The sequence below is a fragment of the Delphinapterus leucas genome, chromosome 19 (assembly GCF_059928025.1).
Source record: "Delphinapterus leucas isolate spDelLeu-1000000601 "Yukka" chromosome 19, BTC_Dleu_Yukka2, whole genome shotgun sequence".
Lineage (NCBI taxonomy): Eukaryota > Metazoa > Chordata > Mammalia > Artiodactyla > Monodontidae > Delphinapterus > Delphinapterus leucas.
In genome coordinates, this window is record NC_143147.1 from 36,920,196 (window position 1) to 36,944,327 (window position 24,132).

The 24,132-nt window shown below is 39.3% G+C and overlaps 3 protein-coding genes across 5 annotated transcripts in view; 2 read left to right on the forward strand and 1 right to left on the reverse strand.

The window, feature by feature from the left end:
- The window catches only part of TOM1L1 (target of myb1 like 1 membrane trafficking protein), a 52,500-nt gene extending 38,425 nt beyond the window's left edge, over window positions 1-14,075 (forward strand). For 2 of the 3 annotated variants that reach the window (XM_022552524.3, XM_022552525.2), the window contains exons 12-16: window positions 6,719-6,770; window positions 8,967-9,072; window positions 9,508-9,589; window positions 12,791-12,855; window positions 13,450-14,075. In XM_022552524.3, the coding sequence (XP_022408232.1) occupies window positions 6,719-6,770; window positions 8,967-9,072; window positions 9,508-9,589; window positions 12,791-12,854 (304 nt within the window). In that variant the 3' untranslated portion in view covers window position 12,855; window positions 13,450-14,075. Of the gene's footprint in view, window positions 1-6,718; window positions 6,771-8,966; window positions 9,073-9,507; window positions 9,590-12,790; window positions 12,856-13,449 lie in introns of those variants that run through there. The other variant, XR_016388957.1, reaches the window with a different exon arrangement.
- Window positions 853-22,599, reverse strand: COX11 (cytochrome c oxidase copper chaperone COX11). The gene is given in 5 exon segments (XM_022552527.2): window positions 853-14,823; window positions 14,826-15,003; window positions 15,394-15,519; window positions 18,824-18,979; window positions 22,201-22,599. Coding segments are annotated over 5 exon segments (846 nt in total). The 5' UTR covers window positions 22,552-22,599; the 3' UTR covers window positions 853-14,788.
- STXBP4 (syntaxin binding protein 4) overlaps window positions 22,564-24,132 on the forward strand; it is a 189,695-nt gene continuing 188,126 nt past the window's right edge. Inside the window, exon 1 of the mRNA XM_022552629.2 lies at window positions 22,564-22,709. The gene's annotated coding sequence lies outside the window, so the exon portion shown is untranslated. The remainder of the gene's footprint in view (window positions 22,710-24,132) is intronic.

Sequence of the window (24,132 nt, forward strand, 5' to 3'; positions counted from 1 at the left end):
TGCTATGTGGCAGGCACTTTGCTGACCTGTTTTTATTTATTGCATTTAATCTTTGCAAAAGTTCTTGGATCAGTGCTATTATCATTATTCCCATTTTATAGGAAAAAAGGCTGAGACCTAGGGAATAGAAGTTCATGTAGCGATTAAGTAGCAGGTCTGGTGAACTGATAGTTCACCAAAAAAGAAATACAGATGATTTAGAAACATATTTTTGCTCAGTGATGCTCAGCCTTACATACAGTTACAGAAATATAAATTAAACTGCAATAAGACTTTTTTTAACCTCACAGATTGGCAGTAGTCTACATGTTTGTTAACTGTGGAGAGACAGATACTATCACAAAACTGTGCGGTTTTTATGAGGGGCAAGTTGCAATATCTATTAAAATTATAAATGCATTTACGTTTGAACTTGCAGTCTAGGAATTTATGCTTATTTATGCAAAATAAGGTCTTTACAAGATTATTCTTGACAGCATTTGTGCAATAGCTAATAATTAGAAACAACTCAAGTACCCTTCAGTTTGGGGAATGGTTAAATAAACATCTACACAATATATTATTATACTTCTGGAGAAAAAAGTAGGCCCTCTATGTGAGGGACAATCACCAATGTATTTATTATTAAATGAGAAAAGGTGCAAAGTAGTGTGTGTATACTATCTCAGATTTGTATAAGAAAGTGAGAAATAATATATGCTAATATTTGCCACTGTTTGCATAGAGAAACATAAGAAAGATGCAGAAGAACCTAAAAAAAGCATGGTTACCTAAGGTCAAGAAGAGGCAGGATGGAGCAGATAAACAGCAAAAAAATAAACAGAAGTTAGATTTGCCTTCCATCAAAGCCTATTATATTCTTTTTTTTCCTTTTAAATATATGTATTTTAGGTAATAGGCAATACATTTCCATGATGCAGATATCAAAGCAATATAAAAAGATGTACAAGGACAATACTTGATCTCATCCCACCCTCATCCTGCCTCTTGCCCTCCCTTGGGTCACACCTGCTCCCACCCGGGGAGCCCCTTTGTTAGTTTCTTATTTACCCTTCCAAAGTGTCTTTAGGTAAATAAGAATATGAATTATTTTTTCTCCTTTATTAAATAAAGGGCAGCATACTATGCATACTGTTTTGAACCTTGCTTTTGTTTTTCACTCAACAGCATGTCTTGGCTGTGTTTTTATGTCAATGGACTTAGATATTTTTTAGTTACTTTTCTATATTAAAAAGGAGAGGGGCAGACTGAGGAGAAGAGAAAGGAGAATCAAACTGGGGAAAAAAGCAAAACAAAAAACAAAAAAATCTGTAAGGGAAGAAGAGAGAAAGGAAAGATTCATGTGCTGGGACATGGCTATCTCTTGAACCACCAGGTTGGGTCATTACCTTAGCTTGACTCCCTCTGGTCTTGACTGCTGTGATGCAAGTAAATGTTGAAATGTTGTAGGCAGAACTCCAGTGAAGTTGCTTAGTAAACAATGTGGTCTGAAGTAGCTGATTCCGTTTTCCTTTATTCTGCAAATCTTGTTGGGAAAGATTGACCATAAAGATGAAATCCCATTACAAAAAATGTCTGTCTATACAACTCACACAAAGATCAAATCCTAGCTAACAGCTGCTTAGTTTTGTGGATCTCATACTCTAAGGTGCATAAAAATCACTTGAGTGATTATTAAACAGTAAAATTGCTGGCCACCAGAAACTCTGATTCAGTAGCAAGAATCTTTAGTTTTAAAAAATGTCTCTGGGGAACCATAAGGCAGTGATCGGCTGATGGTTAGAAACCCTGTTATAATTGTCTGCCCAAGTTCCAGATATCAAAATAATTATAATAGTTCTTAGAATTTACTGGAATAAAAGATAATGTGTGACATCTATATTTTGTTTTCTAGACTATGTCTTTTGTATCTATTTTTTTCTGATTTTCAGAAGAAGCTTATATTGATACATGAGTGAAAGTATCACTAGTCAGTTTTTTAGTGATGGAAATTGAAGTGCTAAAGTTACCTAAGGCATGAATCTGGGTTAAATCATATGCCAAAGATTACATATGAGTGGCAAAATCAGCCATTAAAATATCTTACAGTCTTGAGATTTTTCCACCTCTCTGTGTTTGCAGTTTAATTTATCATCACAGAACAAATGAGTGATGGAATTATTCATAACAGAAAGGATCCCTGAAAAGCGATGATGATGGGATAAAGCCACAGGTCATATTTATAGCCCAGTTAGTATCAGGCCATAGGCTAAGAAGAATAAGAAATGCTTACTAATTACTTACTAGTGCTCCCTACAGGCCTATGAGATAGGTACCCCCAATATTCACTGTACAAGTGAAGAAACCAAGGCTGCTAACTAGTGCAAAAAGAGGATTCAAATTCAAGTGGATCTGATTTCCATACCTGCTCTCTTTATTTTCTTTCTGCACTTTAATTTTATTTTAAAAATTTCCGGGAGCTTCCCTGGTGGCGCAGTGGTTGAGAGTCCGCCTGCCGAGGCAGGGGACACGGGTTCGTGCCCCAGTCCAGGAAGATCCCACATGCCGCGGAGTGGCTAGGCCCGGGAGCCATGGCCGCTGAGCCTACGCGTCTGGAGCCTGTGCTCTGCAACAGGAGATGCCACAACAGTGAGAGGCCCACATACCGCAAAAAAAAAAAAAAAAAAAAAAAAAATTCCGTATGGTAAAATTGACCCTTTTTTTGTTTGATGTACAGTTCTATGTATTTTAACATATATACATAGATTCATGTAACCACCCCCACAGTCCGAATGTAGAATAGTTCATTATCCCAAAAAGCTCCCTTATGCTATTATTCCTTTATAGTCACACATCCCCATCCCCAACCCCCAGCAGCCACCAGTCTGTTCTCTATCATTATAGTTTGTGACAATAGCATCTGAATAGAGTCATACAGTATGTGATATTTCTAGAAAAGTTTATGTAAAATTATTTGCTTCATGTATTTGAAGCTCTGTCTCTAAGTGCATTTGCATTCAGGATTGTTGTCTTCTTGGTGAATTGACCCTTTTATCATTATGTAATGTCCCCTCTTTATACGTTGTAATTGTCTTTGCCCTCATGTTTACTTTGATATTAATATAGCCACTCTAGCTTTCTTTTGATTAGTGTTCACATGGTATATCTTCTGCCTTTTTACTTTTTTTTTGGCTGCGTTGGGTCTTCGTTGCTGTACGTGGGCTTTTCTCTAGTTGCGGTGAGCGGGAGCTATTCTTCGTTGTGGACCGCGGGCTCTAGGCACATGCGCTTCAGTAGTTGTGGCTCGCGGGCTCTAGAGTGCAGGCTTAGTAGTTGTGGCGCATGGGCTTAGTTGCTCCGCGGCATGTGGGATCTTCCTGGACCAGGGATGGAACCTGTGTCCCCTGCATCGGCAGGCAGATTCTTATCCACTGCGCCACCAGGGAAGCCCTGCCTTTTTACTTTTAACTTAATTATTTGAAGTGAGTTTCTAATTGATAACATATGGTTGGGTCGTGCATTTTTATGTATTTTAATAATTTCTGTCTTTAATTGGTATGTTTAGACCATTTACATTTAGTATGTTTGGATTTAGGTCCAGCATTGTGTAATTTGCTATTTGTTCCCTTTGGTGTGTGTGGGTTTTTTTTCTGTTTCCTCTTTCCATCGTACTTTAGGTTATTTGAATGTTTTCAATATTCCATTTTATCGTGATTTTGTATCTTTGTGTAGTGTATATATGGGGAGGGGAGGAATGGTTGCTCTAGGAATTACAGTTTTTGGGGGGTACTTAAAACCAGTATTTTCCCATTTGAAGTGAAATGTAGAAACCTTATTATCATACAGCACTCCCCTTTAATAATATAAATTATAGTTACTGTATGTATTATGTATGTTAAAAAACCACAACCAGACAATGTGTAATTATTATACAATTATTTTTCCATAATATAGTTTTTGCTTGCAACCCTCAAATAAATTTTAAAGACTCAGGAAGAGAAGAATAGTCTATTATATTTACCCAATATTTACCATTTCTGTTGCTTTCCTTCTATTCTGGTACAATTTCTCTTCTCTCTGAAGAATTTCTTTTAGCATTATTTTAGAGAAGGTCTGTTGGCAGTGAAAGTCTCTTAGATTATTTCATGTGAGTATGTCTTTTTCATTTTTGTTCCTGAAGGATATTCTCATTGGATTCTGGGTAGATGGTTCTTTTCTTCCAGCAGTTTTTAAACATTGCTCCAGTCTCCTCTGGCCTAAATGGCTTCTAATAAGAAAGCTAACATTCATTCAAATTTTCTTTTTCCCCTGTTGATTCTGTGTTGTTTTTTTCTGTCTGTGCTTTAAGAACTTTTCTTCTAATTTTGAACAGTTTGATTATGATGTGTCTGAGCATGGCTGTCTTGGTTTTACTGAGTGTATTCATTTCCTGTGGCTACCATAAAAACACCACAAACTGGTGGGTTTAAAACCACAGGAACTTCTCTTTATAGAGTTCTGGAGGCTAGAAGTCTGAGAGAAAGCAAGGCAGTCTCCCTCCAGGGCTCTCAGAGGAGAAGCCATTCTTTGCCTCTTAAAGATTCTGGTGAGTGTTGGCACTCCTTTGTTATTTTGGCTTGTGGCCACATCACTTCACTTTCTTTCTCCACCTTCACATTACCTTCTCCCCTGTGTGTCTCAGCCCCTGCTTCCCACCACTCCTGTTTTTCTGTTTTAAGGTCACTTGTCATTGAATTTAGTGCCCACTCGAACATCATCTCAGTGTCCTTAATTATATCTACAAAAACCCTTTTTCCAAATAAGGTGACACTCATAGGTTCCAGGAATTAGGACAAGGACATAACTCTTTGGGAGCCACGACTCAACCTATTACACTGAACTTCTTGAATCTGTGGGTTTGTCTTTGACCAAATTTGTGAAGTTTTAAGCCTTTAATTCTTCAAATATTTTTTTCAGCACTACACACTTCCTGCCGACCTTCTGGGACTTTTGATGGCGCACATTAGATCTGTTGTCATTGTTTCATAGATCCATAGGGTTCTGTTCACTGCTTTTCTCACTCTGTTTCCTCTGTCATCCCCACTTTGCTGTTTAGCTCATTCTGTAATTTTTTTAAAATTGCAGTTACTGAAATTTTCAATTCTAAAATTCCCATTTGGCTCTTCTTTATAATCTTGTGTTTCTTTGCTGAGACTCCATTTCCCTGTTTTCTATCAAGAGTGTTCACAGTTCCTTGCTGAAGCATGTGTATAAATAGCTGCTTTAAAATTGTGAGGTCATTTCAGCATCTGTGCACTCTAGATATCAACCACTGTTGATTGTCTTGTCTCTTGCAAGTTTAAATTTTCTCAGTTCTTCATATGCATAGTAATTTGGGATTGTATCTTGGACATTTTTAATGATATGAGACACTTCATCTTATCTAAATCCTGTTGAGAATGTTGATGTTTTGATTAGTAGGCAAACAACCTCATGAGGTTTACGCCACAGTTTCAGCCTGCCTTCTGTGTGCTTCGGTTCTGATGTCAGTTAAATTTTCAAAGCCTTGGCAGTGCCATTGAGACCTGTTCCACATGTGTGCCACCCAGTATTCATGTAAGGTCTGGATAAGCAGGCTGTGTGTTCAGTTCTCAACATCTTTGGCATTTATTGGGATCAGCCATGGATGCATAGATGCATAAAGTTGTTTCATAAACAACTTTAAGGTTGTTTTCCTGAATTCCTCCCTCTTTGTGATTTCTCTGGTTCTTTGCTTTCCTGGGACGCCGTTTTTTGGCTCTCCAGTCAAAAAGCTGAAGGTTTACTATGCCATGCATTTCCTTGACTATGCTTGTGTTGGGCACCAAATGGCAGGACAGAAGGGATAAAAGAAACAACAGAGGTTTGCCATTATCCTCTTGGGATCACAGTTCTACCTCTTAGAGAGGAAGGTTCCCCTCACTCAGAGTTTTAAGCCCCTGTAGGTCCTGTTGCCTCTGCTGTCACTGCAGCCACCTTGGGATTGCCTAGGGTTTGGGGTGTGAAAGAACAAAGAGGAGAAAAGGGATGGGGGATTTCCACACTCTCTCTGAGCATTGGGAGTTCCCTTTTCTGCTCCTTGAGTGAGAATGAGAGGCTTCTCCTGGAGCTCTGTCTTCACTGCCCACTTGGGTTTTAGGCTGCACAGCATTCCAGTTAGGGAATACCAGAGGGGCAGAACATGGTAAGTTCACCAACATTTCACTGATACTCAAATTCTAGTCTTCTTTCCCAATCAGCCTGTAACTAGTGTTTACTTTTCAGTTCTCAAATATTTGCTCCACGCATCCTGTCCATGTTTTATAGCTGCATTTGGTGGGAGAGACAGGGTGAAGTGTGTTTATTCCAACTTTACTCCAAACTGTTCCCCCTTCCTAACCTCTACTCTGCATTGCCCCTCATCCTTTAGGAAACGATGGGGTGGTAGCTACGCTCATGCAAAGACTGAAGGCTCTGCTGTCACTGGTATAGTGTGCACACTCCAGGGTCTCAAGGCTGCCACTGCCTGGGGACAGGGTTTTATCTTTACTGTCTTTGGTATTTGGGCATCATGATCTGCTGGGCACTAAAACCAATGGTAATTTTTATTGATATATAAAATTAATACGTTTGTGTAGTCTGAAGGTACATTTTGGGTTTTGTTTTTAGACCAGGAAAGTCATCTTTTGGCATCTTTGATCTCACTGTAGGGTAATCATGCTGTGTTATCACACTATCCTAGGTTTGTCCAAAGGACCAGCCAAAACCTCGCCTCAAGTCCTACATATGAGAGTGTAAGTAATGAAGACCTTCCCTGGCAGTGCACCTGATGAGCAATTATCATGCTAAAAAGGAACTCCTGGTCCTTAATTCTCATGTTCTGCTCAAAGTTTCTTTATAATGTGTTGATGCAGCCCTTGTTAGGACTTTTCCTTGCTGTCTTTTTAATCATTTAAGATAGACAAGTGTAGTTTCACTTCCGTTAGAAAGATGGTTAAGGATCAGAATTCCCTTAGAGCTGTTTATATTTGCTGTCTCCACTTTCTTTCCTCCCATCCTCTGACAGACTTCAGACAAGTTCTCATTCCAGCCACTTTACTGGCAGAGCTCTTGTCAAGGTCACCAGAGACCTCCAGATTTACTAAATGTAGTCCTGCAATTCTCAGTCTTCATCTCACCTGATCAACAGCAACTGACAGTCACATCCTATTTTCTGCACGTGTGGCTTTCAGACACCACTCACTTTGGGTTCTTCTCTTGCCTCAGTTCTTCTCCATCCCCTTTGCTGGTCCCTCCTCCTCTACTGGCCTTTCAGTATTGGAGACTCCAGGAATCTGGCATTCATTCCTCCATGGTCTTTTGGTCTCATATCTTGAAATTCCATTCAGACTGACGACTTACAAGTTGCTGTCTCCAGACCTTATGCCTTCCCTACACTCAGAACTCACATTTCCACCTTCCACTTCACATCTCTTGTTTTCTTTCAGCCCTGTCTCCCGATTTGCTCTTCCTGCTGTCTCCCCCACTCAGTAAATGACCACTATTTCAGTTGCTGAGGTCAAAAACCTTGAGAAATCATGCTTGACCTCCACCATTTTACCTCTACCTTCAAAATATATCCATTATCCAGCCAGTTCTCACCACCTCCACTACCACATCCCATTTCAAGCTACCATCAGATGGATATTGCAGTGGCCTCCCTGAGTGTTGCCTTGCTTCAGCCTTCACCTTCCTCTCCACCCCCACCCCCATCACACAATCTATTCTTAAAACAAAACCAGAGCAATCTTTTTTATTTTTTCATTTTTTTTTTTTTGGCTGTGTCGGGTCTTGGTTGCAGCACACGGGATCTTTCGTTGCAGTGTGTGGGCTTCTCTCTAGTTGTGGCACACGAGCTCCAGAGCACGTGGGCTCATTAGTTGCAGTGTGTGGGCTCTCTAGTTGTGGCACATGGGTTCAGCAGCTGTGGCACACGGGCTTAGTTGCCCTGCGGCATGTGGGATCTTAGTTCCCTGACCAGGGTTCAAACCAGTGTCCCCTGGATTGCAAGACCAATTCTTAACCACTGGACCACCAGGGAAGTCCCCATGGCAATATTTTTTAAAAGTAAAGTTTGTATTATGTTACCCATTTGATCTAAAACCACCTGTGATTTTCTTCCTAACTCCATTTTACTCAGTAAAAGCCTGAAATGCTGCTCTGACCCCTCCCACTACCTCTCTAGCTGCACCTCTTGCCTCTCCAACTGCACTGGCCACCCCCCTGCTTCAGAGCATATGACCATATGACCTTAGCTAATCACAGGACCCGCATCAGAATCAGGGCTCTGCTCAGTGCCCCCAGTGGTGAGGCATTCCCTTGACTATGACTGTCAGAGAAATATCCCACCCCAGCCTCTCTTCTCCCATTACCCTGCTTTTTCCAGAGAGCACTTGCTATCTGACACCTGTTTACGTTTGTTGATTGTCTGCTTCTTGAGGGCAGGGATTTGGCCTGCTTTATTTATAGAGCCTGGCATACAGTAGGTGCCCAGGACATATTTGTGAAATGAATGAAGAAAATTACAAGAAGAGATATTTCTAATTAAAACTACAATCTTTAAGTCTTGATTTAATATCTTCACCTTATGCATTTTTGTGGTTAATATTGTTTTTTGTCCTTTGAGGCCCAGGTTTTATTCAGTGTGGAACAACAGACTCTGGTCTGAGCCATACATTCCTGCTTCTTTTTTTAAAAAGCAACATTTTTTTTAAGTTTACGTTTTATATGGGAAATGAGGTGCAATGGGCATGAAACCAGACAGAAAAGCAGTAAATTCTGTAAGGGGTTATTATCTTAAAAACTAAAATAATAGTTAATAATTACTAATTCTTATCCAGTTCAGAATATATGGTTCTTGGAATACTGCCCCTTGGAAGCCTAGGAATCTAAATTATAAAGTAAAGCTTAATGTAGAATGTTTATTTGAACATGCACCCTGCTCTCTTCAGTTTCCGGAATATTCAAATTCAGTATTACTACAGCCAGTTACTCTAAAGACCATTCCAGCAACACCATCAAACCAGAGACCACCATCCCTGCCCAGCAATCATCCAGGTACTTGACACCTTATTATTTGCATCAAATAAGGAAACTTGTGAGAATATATGAATCTGCTAAAGATTTATTGTTAACTGAAAATAGATATACAGAGAGGAAAAATTCGAGTTCATTTACATTTTTAAGCTACATGAGATAAATTCAGCGCAGATACCATTATTACTGACATTAGGAGATTGTAAAAATGCTTGTGTTGCACTGAATATTGTATTTTGAGTGCTGAGGTAAATGAACCTGTAATCGAAGTTTGGAAACCTTTTTGTCATGTATAGATTTGTTGTACTTGGGAGTAGCACTGGAACACCAGTGTGCTTGTTTCTCGTTGTCAGTGTTTGTTAGGATCTTCTGTCAGAAGTCTAAGTCATAAAGAGAATATTAATTGTGTGTATCTCCTCGAAAAGCACAATGTGTGTTTCTTTTTGTTGCTTACAGCGATGACAAAGAATGATTTCCAGCCACCCAATTACTACGAGGTAATGGAGTTTGATCCCTTAGCTCCTGCTGTCACCACAGAGTAAGTCATTTACAAAATGATTATCTTTTTTGTCTTGGTTCCCTTTGGTAGCAGAGCTAACAGGGCTTGGTCATACATTTAACTTTGTTTAGGTCTTGGCAGAAATCAATGACCTTATTTAAAAATGACTTATGAGGTTTTCTTGGAGGTTGTTGCTCTTAATGGTCTTGTTATTCTCAGCCTTGCGACTAAAAAATAAAAATGCTGGGGTTGCACATTAAGAAATAACCAGAACCATCGTGTGCATTAGTATATTCCTTGTAGATGCCTTGGAGGAAAGTCAGGTTCTCTCCAGCTTGAGAAGGGCACTATTCACTGATTAGTGACATAAGTACCACATGGATGGGGTATTTTAGTTGTTCTTTGACTAATGCCAAAAAAGACTTCTATAAGAACTTGTTTTTAATCTTTACTACCTATGACAAGAGTGTGCTTAAAATGGATTATTAGTGTAAAAATTATTTTTTAACTTGGAATCCTTAAAGCAGCATTATTTTGTGATTTCATATTGGTCAGTATATAAAAATATTTATGGAATGGTAGGCGCATTAGAGCTTTAATATACTTTGACTAAAGGTTACCCCCAAAATTGTTTAAAATGATTAAAGCAGGTTTATGGAAATCACTGTTTAGAAACTAGCAGCCTGCAGGCTGTTATCTTGCCTGCAGCTGTGTTTTGTTTGACCTGTGTGAATTTTAAATGTGCATTTCAACACTAACTGCCAACAGTTAAAAAGTGGGATATTTCCAAAAATATCTGGACCTCTGGATTCTTTTCGATACAACAGCATTTTTACGTGTTAGCAATAGCTTGGGGCTGCATAGTAGCTGCCTCTTTAAGATGATACAGCTTCTGCAGTCCACCAGGCCCCACCTGGCCCACTGCATACCTTCATCTGACCTGCCTGGCACGTGTAGGCATTTGAGGTTTTGACCCTGGTTTAAACCCTCAATGTAGTGATCTATTTTGGAATGATTTATGAACGAATCTTAATAGGCTTAGGAATTCATTAAATATTTTTTCCTAACAAGATTATGAAACTTTCCTAGGTCATTCTGCTTGATAAAGTATCACTGAATATATTAGTGGTTTAAGGAATTAGAAACTGGTTAAACTGGGTATGCTGTCTGGAAACCGGATGTTTTTATCGGTTTCTCCAGGCAAATAGGAAGCGGGAAAGTATATTCTTATATTTTAGTTAATTATGAGATTGTTGTAAGTAGATGTGGTGGTGCAATAGATATTAAAGGTAAGCGAGATAGTAAGAAGCTGGAATTCCCTACCACTACAATTCTTACTTTCAGGAGGGTAGGGTGTCTCAATTTCTTTGAACATTCCATGAAATCCAGGGAACTTCTGCCTAAGGAAAAGCACAAAATCTTGCAGAAAAGTTCTGGGATATTCACATCACTAGTTGTCCATGAACCCCAGGTTAAGAATTTCTACTCCAGCAGAACATAGAGTATAGTACTTATGAATATACATATACATATACATACACATGATTCATTCATTTGACAAATGACTGAACACTGTCTATGTGCAAGGGGAATTGATTGCTGCCTAATTTATCATGTTAAAACTCATGGAGGGTAAATCTAGTATGGATGCAGAAATTAAATCAGCAGGCAAACATGTATTTACAGTTTGTGTTAATGGTATGAAAGATATCGACTTGACAGTGTATAACAGAAAGAACTGATTTAAATGAGGGTGGAGAAAGCCTGAGAAGTGACGTTAAGGTTAAGACCTGCAGTTTTTAGTGTGACAAGTTTGGGAATCAGTGTTGCAGGCCCAGGTAACAACTTATACAAAGACCCTGTGGGGAGAGAGTTTGGCGCATTCAAGAAAATGGAAAAGCCAAGAGCAAAGAGAGCAACGGGGAACAACCTATTACCAGATGTGGAAATTGCAGTTTGGAAACAAAAAGGAGGGAGTACACAACTGTGGTAAACATTACTGAAGACAAACACTCAATAATGGACTAAGTAACAGGAAATCATTGGTGATTTTAGTAGAAGCATTTTGGTAAATCGATGGGGACAGAACCAAATTTCAGTGCATTAAAAAGTAAGAGATGAAGTAGACAATAAGTGCACAGGTAACTTACATAGAAACTTAAATATGAAGGGATTGTGGAAAGTGGCCTGGAAGCTAGAGGATTACTGAGGTGATTAAGTAGACATGGGATAAAGGACTGTATTATTTTATAAAATGGGAGATGCTGGAACATCTGTGAATCCTAAGGGGTAGGATTTAGTAGAGAATGAGAGGCTGAAGATTTAGGAAGGGAGATACCTAAATGAGTGAGGTGTTTGAGAAGCCTAGGGGTAGACAGATAGATAGGATCATAGAAGTAGATGATGGTGCAGATGAAAACAGAATTGAAGATTTGGTGATGGAAGCATGAGGAGGTTTCCATATCCAGACATTTAATTTACTAAAATGTGAGGTTTCTGACTGAGAGGAGGGGCATCAGAGATTTGAATAGAGTGAAGGAGGTTGAAATACTTTTGTGGAAAACGAGAGACAAAACTTATTAGAAAAACATTAAAATTTCTGGACCATGCTGGGGCTTCTTGAGGTTAGGGATCATGCCTTCAATGTGCTGTGATTTTTATGAGATTTTTTTTCCTTAGCCATGTGTTGTTATACTGTATATATTAATGTCATATTTCTAGGTATAGATATGTTCTATCTACAGACATATGTAAAACAAATATAAAGAATTGAACAAAGGCTGTCATAGAAAAATGACTATATACAAAGCACAAAGATGACAGTTATATGCTAAAGGTAGCTCAGGAGTTTGGACTGTAATAACATACGTTAAATAAGCTAGAATATTAATTTTTAATGTTTTTTATAAAGCCAGGGAAAGCTGAACAATTTTTGCTTTTTTTTAAATCAGGAAGCAAACTGTCCAAATTTTGAGCCATATTTCTCATTAAATTACAAGTAAAATGGTTACATAAGATACATATTTATAAGATGTATGGGAATAGCAGCATTAGGATCTAAGAAAGTTATAATGTACGCTTCAGGACAGAGGCCTTTGTTTTTATTTACTGATATAGCCTGATTTCCTGAACACCTAAAATAGCACCAGATTTTTAGTTAAGTTGTTGGCAGCTAAAAGCCAAAATAGTACATTGAAATTGATATATAACCCTTTTGCCATTATGGCTTGTTTGTTTCAGAGCTACTTATGAAGACATTGATGTTCACCACCACAAAGGAGCTCAAAGTCACAGTGACCACTGAGGTAAAGGCTTCAACTTACGCAACTTACATTCCACATGATTTCACTGTAACTGTCACTTTCTACATTTATTATTTACATTTTGTAAGGGCCATCACAGTCTGACACTCTGATGAGTGAGATATTATTACACAAGTTCCTCTGAGTCACTCAAATTGTAATGAACTACTGTTCACTAATGAAATACATTCTTTGTGACCATGTTAGCTAAAAATTATAAATCTTGGGAATGCAGAAGTAGGTTTATGGTATAGAAATGTTAATGCTAACAAAAACCGATGATCAATAAAAACTTCTTAGCACTAGAATCAGATGTGTCTTTTATGTGCAGTTAATACCTGTTAGCTGGGACTGGTAGAAGCCATTCATTGTTAGTCTAGATTGGTCTGGATTCTATTGCTTTACTAATCATTCCATTTATTTACTAATAAATGCACACAGCCACCAGTAACCTATTAACCTTATTTATTCCCTCCACACCTTCCCCCATGGAAGTAGTACATTCCCACCTTTCCTCTACTAGACTGTGGCTCTCTAGTTACAAGGAATGGGGAGAGAGGAAAAGATGGAGATGGTTGACTCTGCTTTTTATTACAGGTGGAAGTGGATGACCAGCTCACTAGCAGCATTATGGGTGCCAATTCTCCTAAAGGTAGACCCTGTCCAGCTTTGAGACCCAGAAGTTAAAACCTTCCACAACGTCAAAGCCACAGTGGAACATTTCTCCTCTGCAGTAATGAGGTTTAAACAGAAGAGTAACAGTTCCAGAGTAACATTTATGGCTCCTGACAGCAGCTCAAGCTTTATCTCAAAAGAACTTGGTTGTAACATATATTCACTTAAAACTTAAGCAGAAGAAAAATTCATGGTACTGAGGCCAACCAGATTAAGTGTAGCACCTTATGTTTCAGACCTTCCTACATTTAGAAATCATCACAAGAGCTCGGATAAGAGTAGATGAAGACTTTCATTACAAAATAATTGTTAACAGATGAAAGCATGAAATGTGAAAAACTATTATTATTCAGGAAGAATACTGAGTGCCTTCATTTAACTAAAGTTGAATGTAAAAGTCAATTTGCACTTCTTTATAAATAATACTCTTGTTTAGGATTATGAATTGTAAAAGCCTTGATGATTGTAGTTTAATATTTCAGGTACCCTCAAGAGGTTACTGGATTCTACACTGTTTGCCTTTAAATATAATTCTTTATAACACTAAATGCTCCTTTTTTTTTTCTTTTTGGAAAAAAGACTACTGGAAAACATTCAGAATAAATTGTACTTTGGTTTGTCATAAATTACTATTAAAACAGTTCAATACATCTTTTTTCAGAAGAACTCTGCTGTCAGTAAATCTTCACAATCCCACTTACATTTTAAAATTTGGAGACTTGGAACTATCACAAAAAATGCTAGAAACCTACCAGATATACTTATGCATTTTATTTAAATTTCATGGTACTGAAATTTCAAAGTACTTGTTTAGTACTTTGAATGTAAAATAGCCCTAGATCTTAAAGGAAAAATACAGTCAAATTTGAAATCAGAATGTAATCTTTAGGCAAGCTGTTAGGGCTTAGTGATTCCTCTTCCATTTTGAGCTTTTAAAATAGTGACTGTTCATAATGAAAGTAGTAACCAACTATTCTAGAAATAATAATAAAAATTCATTGCTACAAGCATGAAGTGCTCATAATTTGAAAGGGGACCAGTGAATTAAGCTGAACCATCAAGTCCATGCCAACATATTTAAGAAACAAAGCAGTTTCTTCTAATACTACTTAAACTCTAAGTATGGTTTTGAACAGTTACACATTCTAAGTAGGGTAACTTAGTTGGGAAAAAAGAACCATAAGTATATAAAATGTAAAATAGAAGGCTTCACATTATTATAAATATTTCTCCTCTGAGAAGATACATGATTTTTCAAAAATCACAAATTTGAAGCAGGACTTAGTTCTGACTTCAATTATAGCCTGGAACCGGCAACTTATGCCCCTCCTTTGCTTCAAAAAAAGTATAAGAAAGAGTGATGAGATCAACATTCACCATTCTTGGATCTTCAGCAAATTCAGGATCAATGTAGAAAAATACCGGCATATCTACTTCCTCTTGTGGATTAAGCCTTTGTTCTTCAAAACAGAAGCACTAGAAGTTATAGAAAGGTATTCATTAATTAATATTTCTATTCTGTTACCTATAATAGAAACTAATGCTTCATTTATTGGCTTTAATAAGCATTACTGTTAATTATAATCTTTAAATTCTGTAATAGAATAACAGCATCTTTTATCTCAGATTGATTTTGCTTTAAGGATTGAGAATCAGCAAATTCTTCTAATCTTAAAAAAGCAGATATCTATATGGTTTGACTCTCAACCTCTGCATAGCTATTATAAGCAATGAAAAATAAAGTTTGAAGTTTAGAAGAAATGAACTTTAAAAAATTAGTACCTACTAAACAGACACAAATAGATTTAGTATCAAACAATTTCATGTACCTTTATCACATTCTGTAATGTGTGCATTTAGTTATACCTGTATTTTATTGAAATACTGTCCAGCTTCAAATGGTACCACATTGTATGTAGAAATTCCAATTACTGGTTTGTCAGTAGGATTCTTAGCTTTATAAAACGCCAGTGCAGTCTCCCCTGGCACTACCTGTTTTAAGGAAAATATACATTATCCTTAAATCTCACATGGCTCCTTCTTTCCCTCCTAAATTAGTCATTATTATCATTTCAGACCATAATACCTCATTTAAACTAATGTTAAGGGTCAGCAAAATAAATTGTGAATACTACCCAAGAACATTTGATTTTCAAATGTTACTTGCATATGTCAGTGGAGAACCAATGTTCTCTTACGCATACTTAGATACGGATTGTCCTCTTGTATGTCTGAAGTCTTCAAGCAATAATCTGGAGATGAAGTTATTTAAAATGTATCCAACAAAGGAGGCAAGAAAATACAATGGAGAAAAGACAGCCTATTCAATAAGTGGTGCTGGGAAAACAGGACAGCTACATGTAAAACAATGAAATTAGAACACTACCTAACACCATACACAAAAATAAACTTAAAATGGATTAAAGACCTAAATGTAAGGCCAGACACTATAAAACTCTTAGAGGGAAACACAGGCAGAACACTCTATGATGTATAAATCACAGCAAGATCCTTTTTGATCCACCTCCTAGAGAAATGGAAATAAAAACAAAAATAAACAAATGGGACCTAATGAAACTTAAAAGCTTTTGCACAGCAAAGGAAAACATAAACAAGATGAAAAGACAACCCTCAGAATGGGAGAAAATATTTGCAAATGAAGCAACTGACAAAGGATTAAGCTCCAAAATACACAAGCAGCTCATGCAGCTCAATATCAAAAAAACAAACAACCCAATCCAAAAATGGGCAGAAGACCTAAATAGACATTTCTCCAAAGAAGACATACAGATTGCCAACAAACACATGAAAGAATGCTCAACATCACTAATCATTAGAGAAATGCAAATCAATACCACAATGAGATATCATCTCACACCAGTCAGAATGGCCATCATCAAAAAATCTAGAAACAATAAATGCTGGAGAGGGTGTGGAGAAAAGGGAACCCTCCTGCACTGCTGGTAGGAATGTAAATTGATATAGCCACTATGGAGAACAGTATGGAGGTTCCTTAAAAAACTAAAAATAGAACTACCATATGACCCAGCAATCCCACTACTGGGCATATACCCTGAGAAAACCATAATTCAAAAAGAGTCATGGGGCTCCCCTGGTGGCGCAGTGGTTGAGAGTCTGCCTGCTGATGCAGGGACACGGGTTCGTACCCCGGTCTGGGAGGATCCCATATGCCGCGGAGCGGCTGGGCCTGTGAGCCATGGCCGCTGAGCCTGTGCTCCGCAACGGGAGAGGCCACAGCGGTGAGAGGCCCGCGTACCGCAAAAAAAAAAAAAAAAAGTCATGAGCGACAATGTTCATTGCAACACTATTTACAATAGCCAGGACATGGAAGCAACCTAAGTGTCCATCGACAGATGAATGGATAAAGAAGATGTGGCACATATATACAATGGAATATTGCTCCATAAAAAGAAACAAAATTGAGTTATTTGTAGTGAGGTGTATGGACCTAGAGTCTGTCATACAGAGTGAAGTAAGTCAGAAAGAGAAAACCAAATACCGTATGCTAACATATATAGAATGTAAAAAAAAAAGGTTCTGAAGAACCTAGGGGCAGGACAGGAATAAAGACGCAGACATAGAGAATGGACTTAGGGACACGGGGAGGGGGAAGGGTAAGCTGGGACGAAATGAGAGAGTAGCACTGACATATATACACTACCAAATATAAAATAGACAGCTAGTGGGAAGCTGCTGCATAGCACAGGGAGATCAGCTCCATGCTTTGTCATGACCTAGAGGGGTGGGATAGGGAGGGTGGGAGGGAGGCTCAAAACGGAGGGGATATATATATATACACATATAGCTGATTCACTTTGTTGTACAGCAGAAACTAACACAACATTGTAAAGCAATTATACTTCAATAAAGATGTAAGAAAATAAAATGTGTCCAAGAACAAGCCAAGCCTAACTTCTTAACACTTATCCCTGAATATTATATAATTGACTAAAGATTCTTTTTATAAAAGGTTACCAACCTTAAACTTAGTTTACAACCAGAGTAAATTAAATGTAAACCAGAGTAAAACTAACTGAATAGAACTTTTATTTAACCAAAAAGCACTAATAGTTTTTTTTTCTTGAGAGAAAATAACGGATAAAATAAATTGCAAGGCTTTAAAGAAGTCAACGTAAAATGAGACATAAATAAATAAAAAAAAAGAAATCAACGTCCAAAGGATGCTCTGTCACATGTACCAATTTAGCAACTAACACCACTGTATACTACTGTGTGATTGCAACTAATATTCAGAACCATAATCTAGGGCTTCCCTGGTGGCGCAGTGGTTAAGAATACGCCTGCCAATGCAGGGGACATGGGTTCAAGCTCTGGTTCGGGAAGATCCCACATGCTGCGGAGCAACTAAGCCAGCGTGCCACAACTACTGAAGCCTGCACGCCTAGAGCCCATGCTCCGCAACGAGAGAAGCCACCACAATGAGAAGCCCGCGCACCGCAATGAAGAGTAGCCCCCGCTCGCCACAATTAGAGAAAGCCCGCATGCAGCAACAAAGACCCAATGCAGCCAAAAATAAATAAATTAATTTAAAAAAAAAAAACAGAAAGAACCATAACCTATAACACCCTCAAATCACTGAAGAGATTCAATGAAGCTTACTAACCTGGGGAAGCACTAATATTAATAGGGTTTTCCAATAAGAGTTACAATTAAGCTTTTCTGGCTATTCAGTTCATTAGATAATTTCAGTTAAATCCTCTAATCACAATTTTAGGAAACTTTTAAGGTGTATAATCTTTCTGAAATAGAACATGACTATTTAGCATGATTACTTCAAAGATCCTTAAATTTTTTTTTTTAAGGGACAGGGATACTTCTGATGTAAATCAGTAAACTACTTTCCATTGTAACCAATGATTTTCAACATTTTTCTTGTATCATCTATACCTGAGGTAAAGTCAACTATAAAGGATGAGAGCTGCTCCTACTGTCAAGATTAGTGACCAGAAAATTCTTAGTGAATTCTTAATATGATTCTAATAAAAACATGACATTTTCCATAGTTCCAAACTGACTTTTATTATAATGCCATGTAACTTAAAAGTTAAAAGTATATCCTGTTACATTAGGTCAGAATATAGGGCACTGTCAAAAAGTAGTCTGCAGGAATAAAAGGATTACAGTAATGGAATCTGTCAGTATTTTGAAATTAAGTTTAGATGAATGTTTCCTAAATTGTGAACCAGTAAGAGATGAAAGAAAGGATTTTTACATTGAAAAAAGCAATCTTTTAAAAACTGCTTTAATCACTTACATATATTTCTGTTTGCTGAGGTCTAAAGTTCCACTGGAGACTTGCATGCACATCTGCATTAAAGGTGACTTTAATGATGCGATCCCTAACAGGTACCATGTTTTCAATCTGGTCTGATGCATGACCTGCTACTGCCGATCCTCCAAGTCCAGTAGTCTAGGAAAAGACAACAAGGTACAATATAATATGCTAAACAACAATACAGTAGTTTTAGGTGCTGATGACCTATTTATTGGATGAAACAAAATTTTAAAAACTATTTAACTTTAATAATCCAGTAGCAGCAAGGTTTATATACTATCACTGGCCGTTTCCTATGAATGTGCCAATGGTTTGACCACTTTTTGGGTGTCAAGGGCCTATACTGGTTAAAGTCATATTATTCAGTAATCACTTGGTTATATGGCATGGTCAAAAAGGAATCATTTGAAAGAGAGCGGACTCTCCACTGATAATAGAGCTCAGAATTTTTAGCTGAACTTTTCATTAAACATATATCCCCTTATTGTTAATATTTCATATCAACTGTTATTATTAGAAATAAAATTTACCCACAACGCTGTCATTTCAATAAACTATTTAAATAATTCCATTTTTCCACATCCCTGTCTGGTCCTTTTTCATATCATAACTTTTAGAACACAGATTAGTTTGTAGCTTCACTTCTATAGTCTGCTTTCCTCAAGCATCATAAGTATTTTTCCATGTTGATAAATATTTTTGTAAATATTTTTCTGTATTTTTTTGTATAGTACAGCTTTTATATATATATATTACCAGTTAATCAGAGAACCTGATCTCTTTGGCCACTGAATCAACTAATCATAAGGCATCAAGATAATCTGTGATACTTCTTGTCTATCTTCATTGCCATTAATTATTTCCTTATCAGAGAAGCTTAAAAAAATTATTCTTTTGATGCTTGAGGTTGCCAGAATTCTGGTCTCCGGATAATTAACCTGTTACTATACTAGGAAAAAAATACCAAACTTGAGGCTAGGGAAGACTCCCAGCAAAATATAGTATTACCATCTTAGCTTGTTACACAAGTCAAGCAGCTTCACTCAGCTGCCATGCAATATAAAGTTACATTATAACCCTACAAGATACATCAGAGGGCAAGCCTTTATTTACTCTTGCTTAATAGACAAGTATATACTTCTCTTCAAGAGGGCTAAGTTTTAAGATGTTTTCCTGAAGAACCTGACTCACTTAAATAAAGATTCCTGAATATTTTCTTTCTGACAGGCTGTCTTTGAATACAGATTCTTCAAATTAGTAAATGTGATGCTTTGAGAAATTAAACAATAGAAAAAGGCACTGAAAAGAAAATGTCCTGGGCTCCAGTTTAGTTCTGTCACTAGCTCTAAAAACTCACTAAATCTTACTTTCTTTGGGCTACACTTTCCATACTCATAAAATGAGCTCAGTGTATGAAGTGGTTTATATGATCCCTAATTTTTTGGCTCTAAAGTTCCATGGTTCCAAAAATAAAAGAGATGCTCTTTTGGAAACGTCACTACTAAACATCCAACTATGATTTAAGTTTAGGATTACAAATTACAATTGTTTTTACTTTCCTGCCCTGCACTTTCACCCAGGTGCATGAAATATTGTCATTCACTTCAGTTTGGAGCAGGGTTTCTCAATCTTGGAACTAATGACATTTTGGAGAGGATAATTCTTTGGTTTTTTTTTTTTTTCGTTTTTTTGGTGGAGGTGGGGGAATGGATCTGCCCCCTGCAGTGTTGGATGTTTAGCAGCATCCCTTAGCCTCTACCCACTAGATACCAGTAGCACCCTCCCACCCTCACTTCCCAGGTTGTGACAACCTAAAATGTCTTCAGACATTGTTATATATTGCCTGAAGAATAAAATCAACCACCCACCTTCCCCTGCCTACTCACCGGTGGTTTGGGGTGATCTACACTTGCTGTTTTAGATTCAGGTCTGCTTACGACTTAATCAACTGGTAGTTCTGGGATTCATGCTTGGTCCAGGCTGGGCTCTGATGAAAATTAATTCACATTCTACACTCATCCTCCAGAAATCAAGCTACTGCACTTTCCTACATAGATGCTGATATTAAGAGACTGAAAAGTCCTTCAGATTTCTGCTGTTTCAGTCATTATCGAAAATAAAGGCAAAAGTTAATCTTCAAAAGGACAGGAGAAGTAAGCCAGGCATTAACAATAGTGGCAGGAAAGAGCAGCTAACCAGTGATTCCCCAACTCTTCTGAGCATTGGAATCTTTAAAAAATTACTACTTCCTGACTCCCACTCCAAGACCTTCTGATTTAATTGGTTAGGGATGTGACCTGGGTGTCAGGATTTTGAAAAGCTCTCCAGGTGATTCCGATGTACAACAAAGTTTGGGAACCACTATCACTCACTCACTGAATGAACCCAATGTATAGCTCTCATTTATGTTTTTAAAACATAAATTCCTGACCCCTACCCACGTCTCCTAATCAGGATCTCTGGGTTACAGGAGCCCTGACATGTTTGTTTAAGAAGCCCCATGGGTGATCCTAATGCCCAGATAAAGCAGCAAACTACTGCCTAAGAACTTAGCAGAATATATATGAAATAGGTGAACTCTGCCTTTGCCCGCGGTTCTCAACCGTTAGCCTGCATCAAAATCTGCTAGGGAACTTATTAAATACAGACTGCTGGGCCCTGCCCCCAGAGTTTCTGATTCAACAGTTCTGCAGTCGGACTCAACAATCTGCGCTCAAGTTCCCCTCCCAGGTAATGATGCTGCTGCTAGTCCTGGGGTCTGCACTTTGAGAACCATTGCACTAGAGTTTCTTATCTAAAAAGGAGCCCTAGGGTAAGGACATTACAGTTACATATTAACAAGGGGGAAAAGCCTCGAAGTCCTAATTCATGCTAGTTTGTATACATAAAAAGCTACTCCCAGTTTAACTACAAGTAGCAAGCACACTCCCATTTCCAGGGTTAACCTTTGCACAGAAACCATGGTTTCTGTGGTTCACAGAATTAATGTATGAACATAAATTACATTTTAAAAGCGGGCCCGTGTGTGAACAGCAGGAGAGTAAGGCAGATCGCTGGATACCGTAATACAGGTTGCAGACCTTTCCGGTGGTGTAGCTGAGATCGGGGAATTTCACTAGGCAGAGGAGTATAAGCACGATCACTATAAGAACTCGGGTTCTACCGGTAGCCTTGTCACCTTCTTAGTGACCCTGGGCAAGTAAGTCACTTTCTAAGGCCTGTTTCCTTAGAAAGCGATTTTCTTTGGTAGATAATCTCGGACATCCCTCCAACACGGCACCGTGGAGCATCGCTGTCTAGGGAACTGCCCGCACCCCCGCCCCTCCAGACGGGCCAACGGGCAGCGCAAGCCCTACCTGGCAGTAGAGCCGGTAAAGGGGCACGGCGGCGTAGGACGCCCCCAGCATGCCCACGGCCGCCGCGGCCACATACGTGAGGACGGTCTTGTTCCGCCGCCGCCAATCCTCCTCCTGTGCGCGCGTGAAGGGGTTAGTACTCTTCGGCCGCCGCGGCGGCTGCACCGCCAAGCTCGGGCGCCTCCATGTCCCGAGCCGTCTCAGCTCCCTCTCAGCACCCCTTGTCCCGCTCCTCCCCGACCTGAGACAAGACTCTACCCTCTCCGCAGCCCTGGTCGGGTTTCCAGGGTGGTTCCAGGGCCACCCACAGAAAGCCACACGACCCCATCGCGTAACCCTGAGTCCTCCCATGGCATCCGGAAAGAACGCCCGCTTGTCAGAGGCCAGAGGCCAGATCTCGCGAGGCCTGCTCTGTCTCGCGATCTCTGGGTTGAGCCAGCCGCTGCCTTGGCTACGGGGCTCCTCAGGTGGCGGCGTCTGTAGTGGGGCTACGGAGGCCGGGTTGCCGGGTAAGTTCGCGTTTTGCTTCTTGACTGTTCCTCCCACTTTGCTTCCCTCCAGTAGCTATTTAAGTTACTTTTAGGAAAACGACTTGCGTTCTTCCGCGTGCTAGCCATCATCACGTGGGTTTGTGTCCCCGATCTTCCTAACCTCCAGCAGCCTTTGTCTAGACCCGGCGGACCCCAGCGGCCGCTGTCCCGCGCGGTCCTTTGACTGGGGTACTGTGGCCGCCGATCCGCTATTACTGCCCTGAACTCCGGCTCGAGGATCACCTCTCCCAGGAAGCCTTCCTGTTTTAACCACAGCCCACTCAAACACTTGAACATCTGCATTTTCCCAGCTCCTGGGAATCGGCTTCTGCTGCTCTGAAGTCCTTTAACCATTTGCCCAGTGAAAATTAACCAGTTCTGGGGCGGGAGAGACGTTGTCAGACTGGTTTTTTGAGAGGATAGTGACCAGGATATGAGGATCATTTAAGGAAGGATTGAAGGAAATGGGGATATTCATCTTGGAAAAGAAACGCATGGGGGATGTAATAGCTTTCTTCAGTTGTGCTACAGGACAAACTAGGACCTGCGTGGGGCGGACGGCATAGGCAATTTTGCTGTAATGGAAGAAAGAATCTTTCAAGGAACTATAAAGTAGAGGTTAAGAGCTCAGATTCTGAGGTTACAGCAGGTCTGCATTCATACCCGGGTCCTCACTATGGCCGTGTGTCCTTAGGTTATTTGGTCTTTTTAAAACTTAACGGCCTTTCTTGTAAAGTACGAATCATAACAGTAAATGAGAATATGCATGTAAGTAATTTTCACAGTGTAAACATTTAGTAAACATTACTTTTTATTGCTAATGTCCAGAGCAGGTATAATTATCCCCACTTCATGGATGACGAAGCTGAAGTCCTGCGAAGTTAAATGACTGACTTTGTCATTCAGCATTTTATTTACTGTGCTCTCTTGTGGGCCAGACATTGTTCAACCTACTGGGCCTACAGCACAGAGAAAGTCAGAGAAGATCAGTTCAATTATGGAGTGTGTCCTTTCTACTGAGGGACTCAGGAGAAAAGCAAGTAACAGACACATAAATAATGGAATTTCAGATAACAGTACAGTGTGACTGAAAGTCAAGAGGGAGGTAGGGCTTCCCTGGTGGCGCAGGGTTGAGAGTCCGCCTGCCGATGCAGGGGGCACGGGTTCGCGCTCCGGTCCGGGAGGATACCGCATGCCGCAGAGCAGCTGGGCCCGTGAGCCATGGCCGCTGAGCCTGCACGTCCGGAGCCTGTGCTCCGCAACGTGAGAGGCCACAACAGTGAGAGGCCCGCGTACCACAAAAAAAAAGAGGAAGGGAGGTAAAGTAAGGTCTTTCTGAGGATGTGACATTTGAGCCTAGTCCTGAGTGATGATAAGGAGCAAACTACACAATGACAATTCC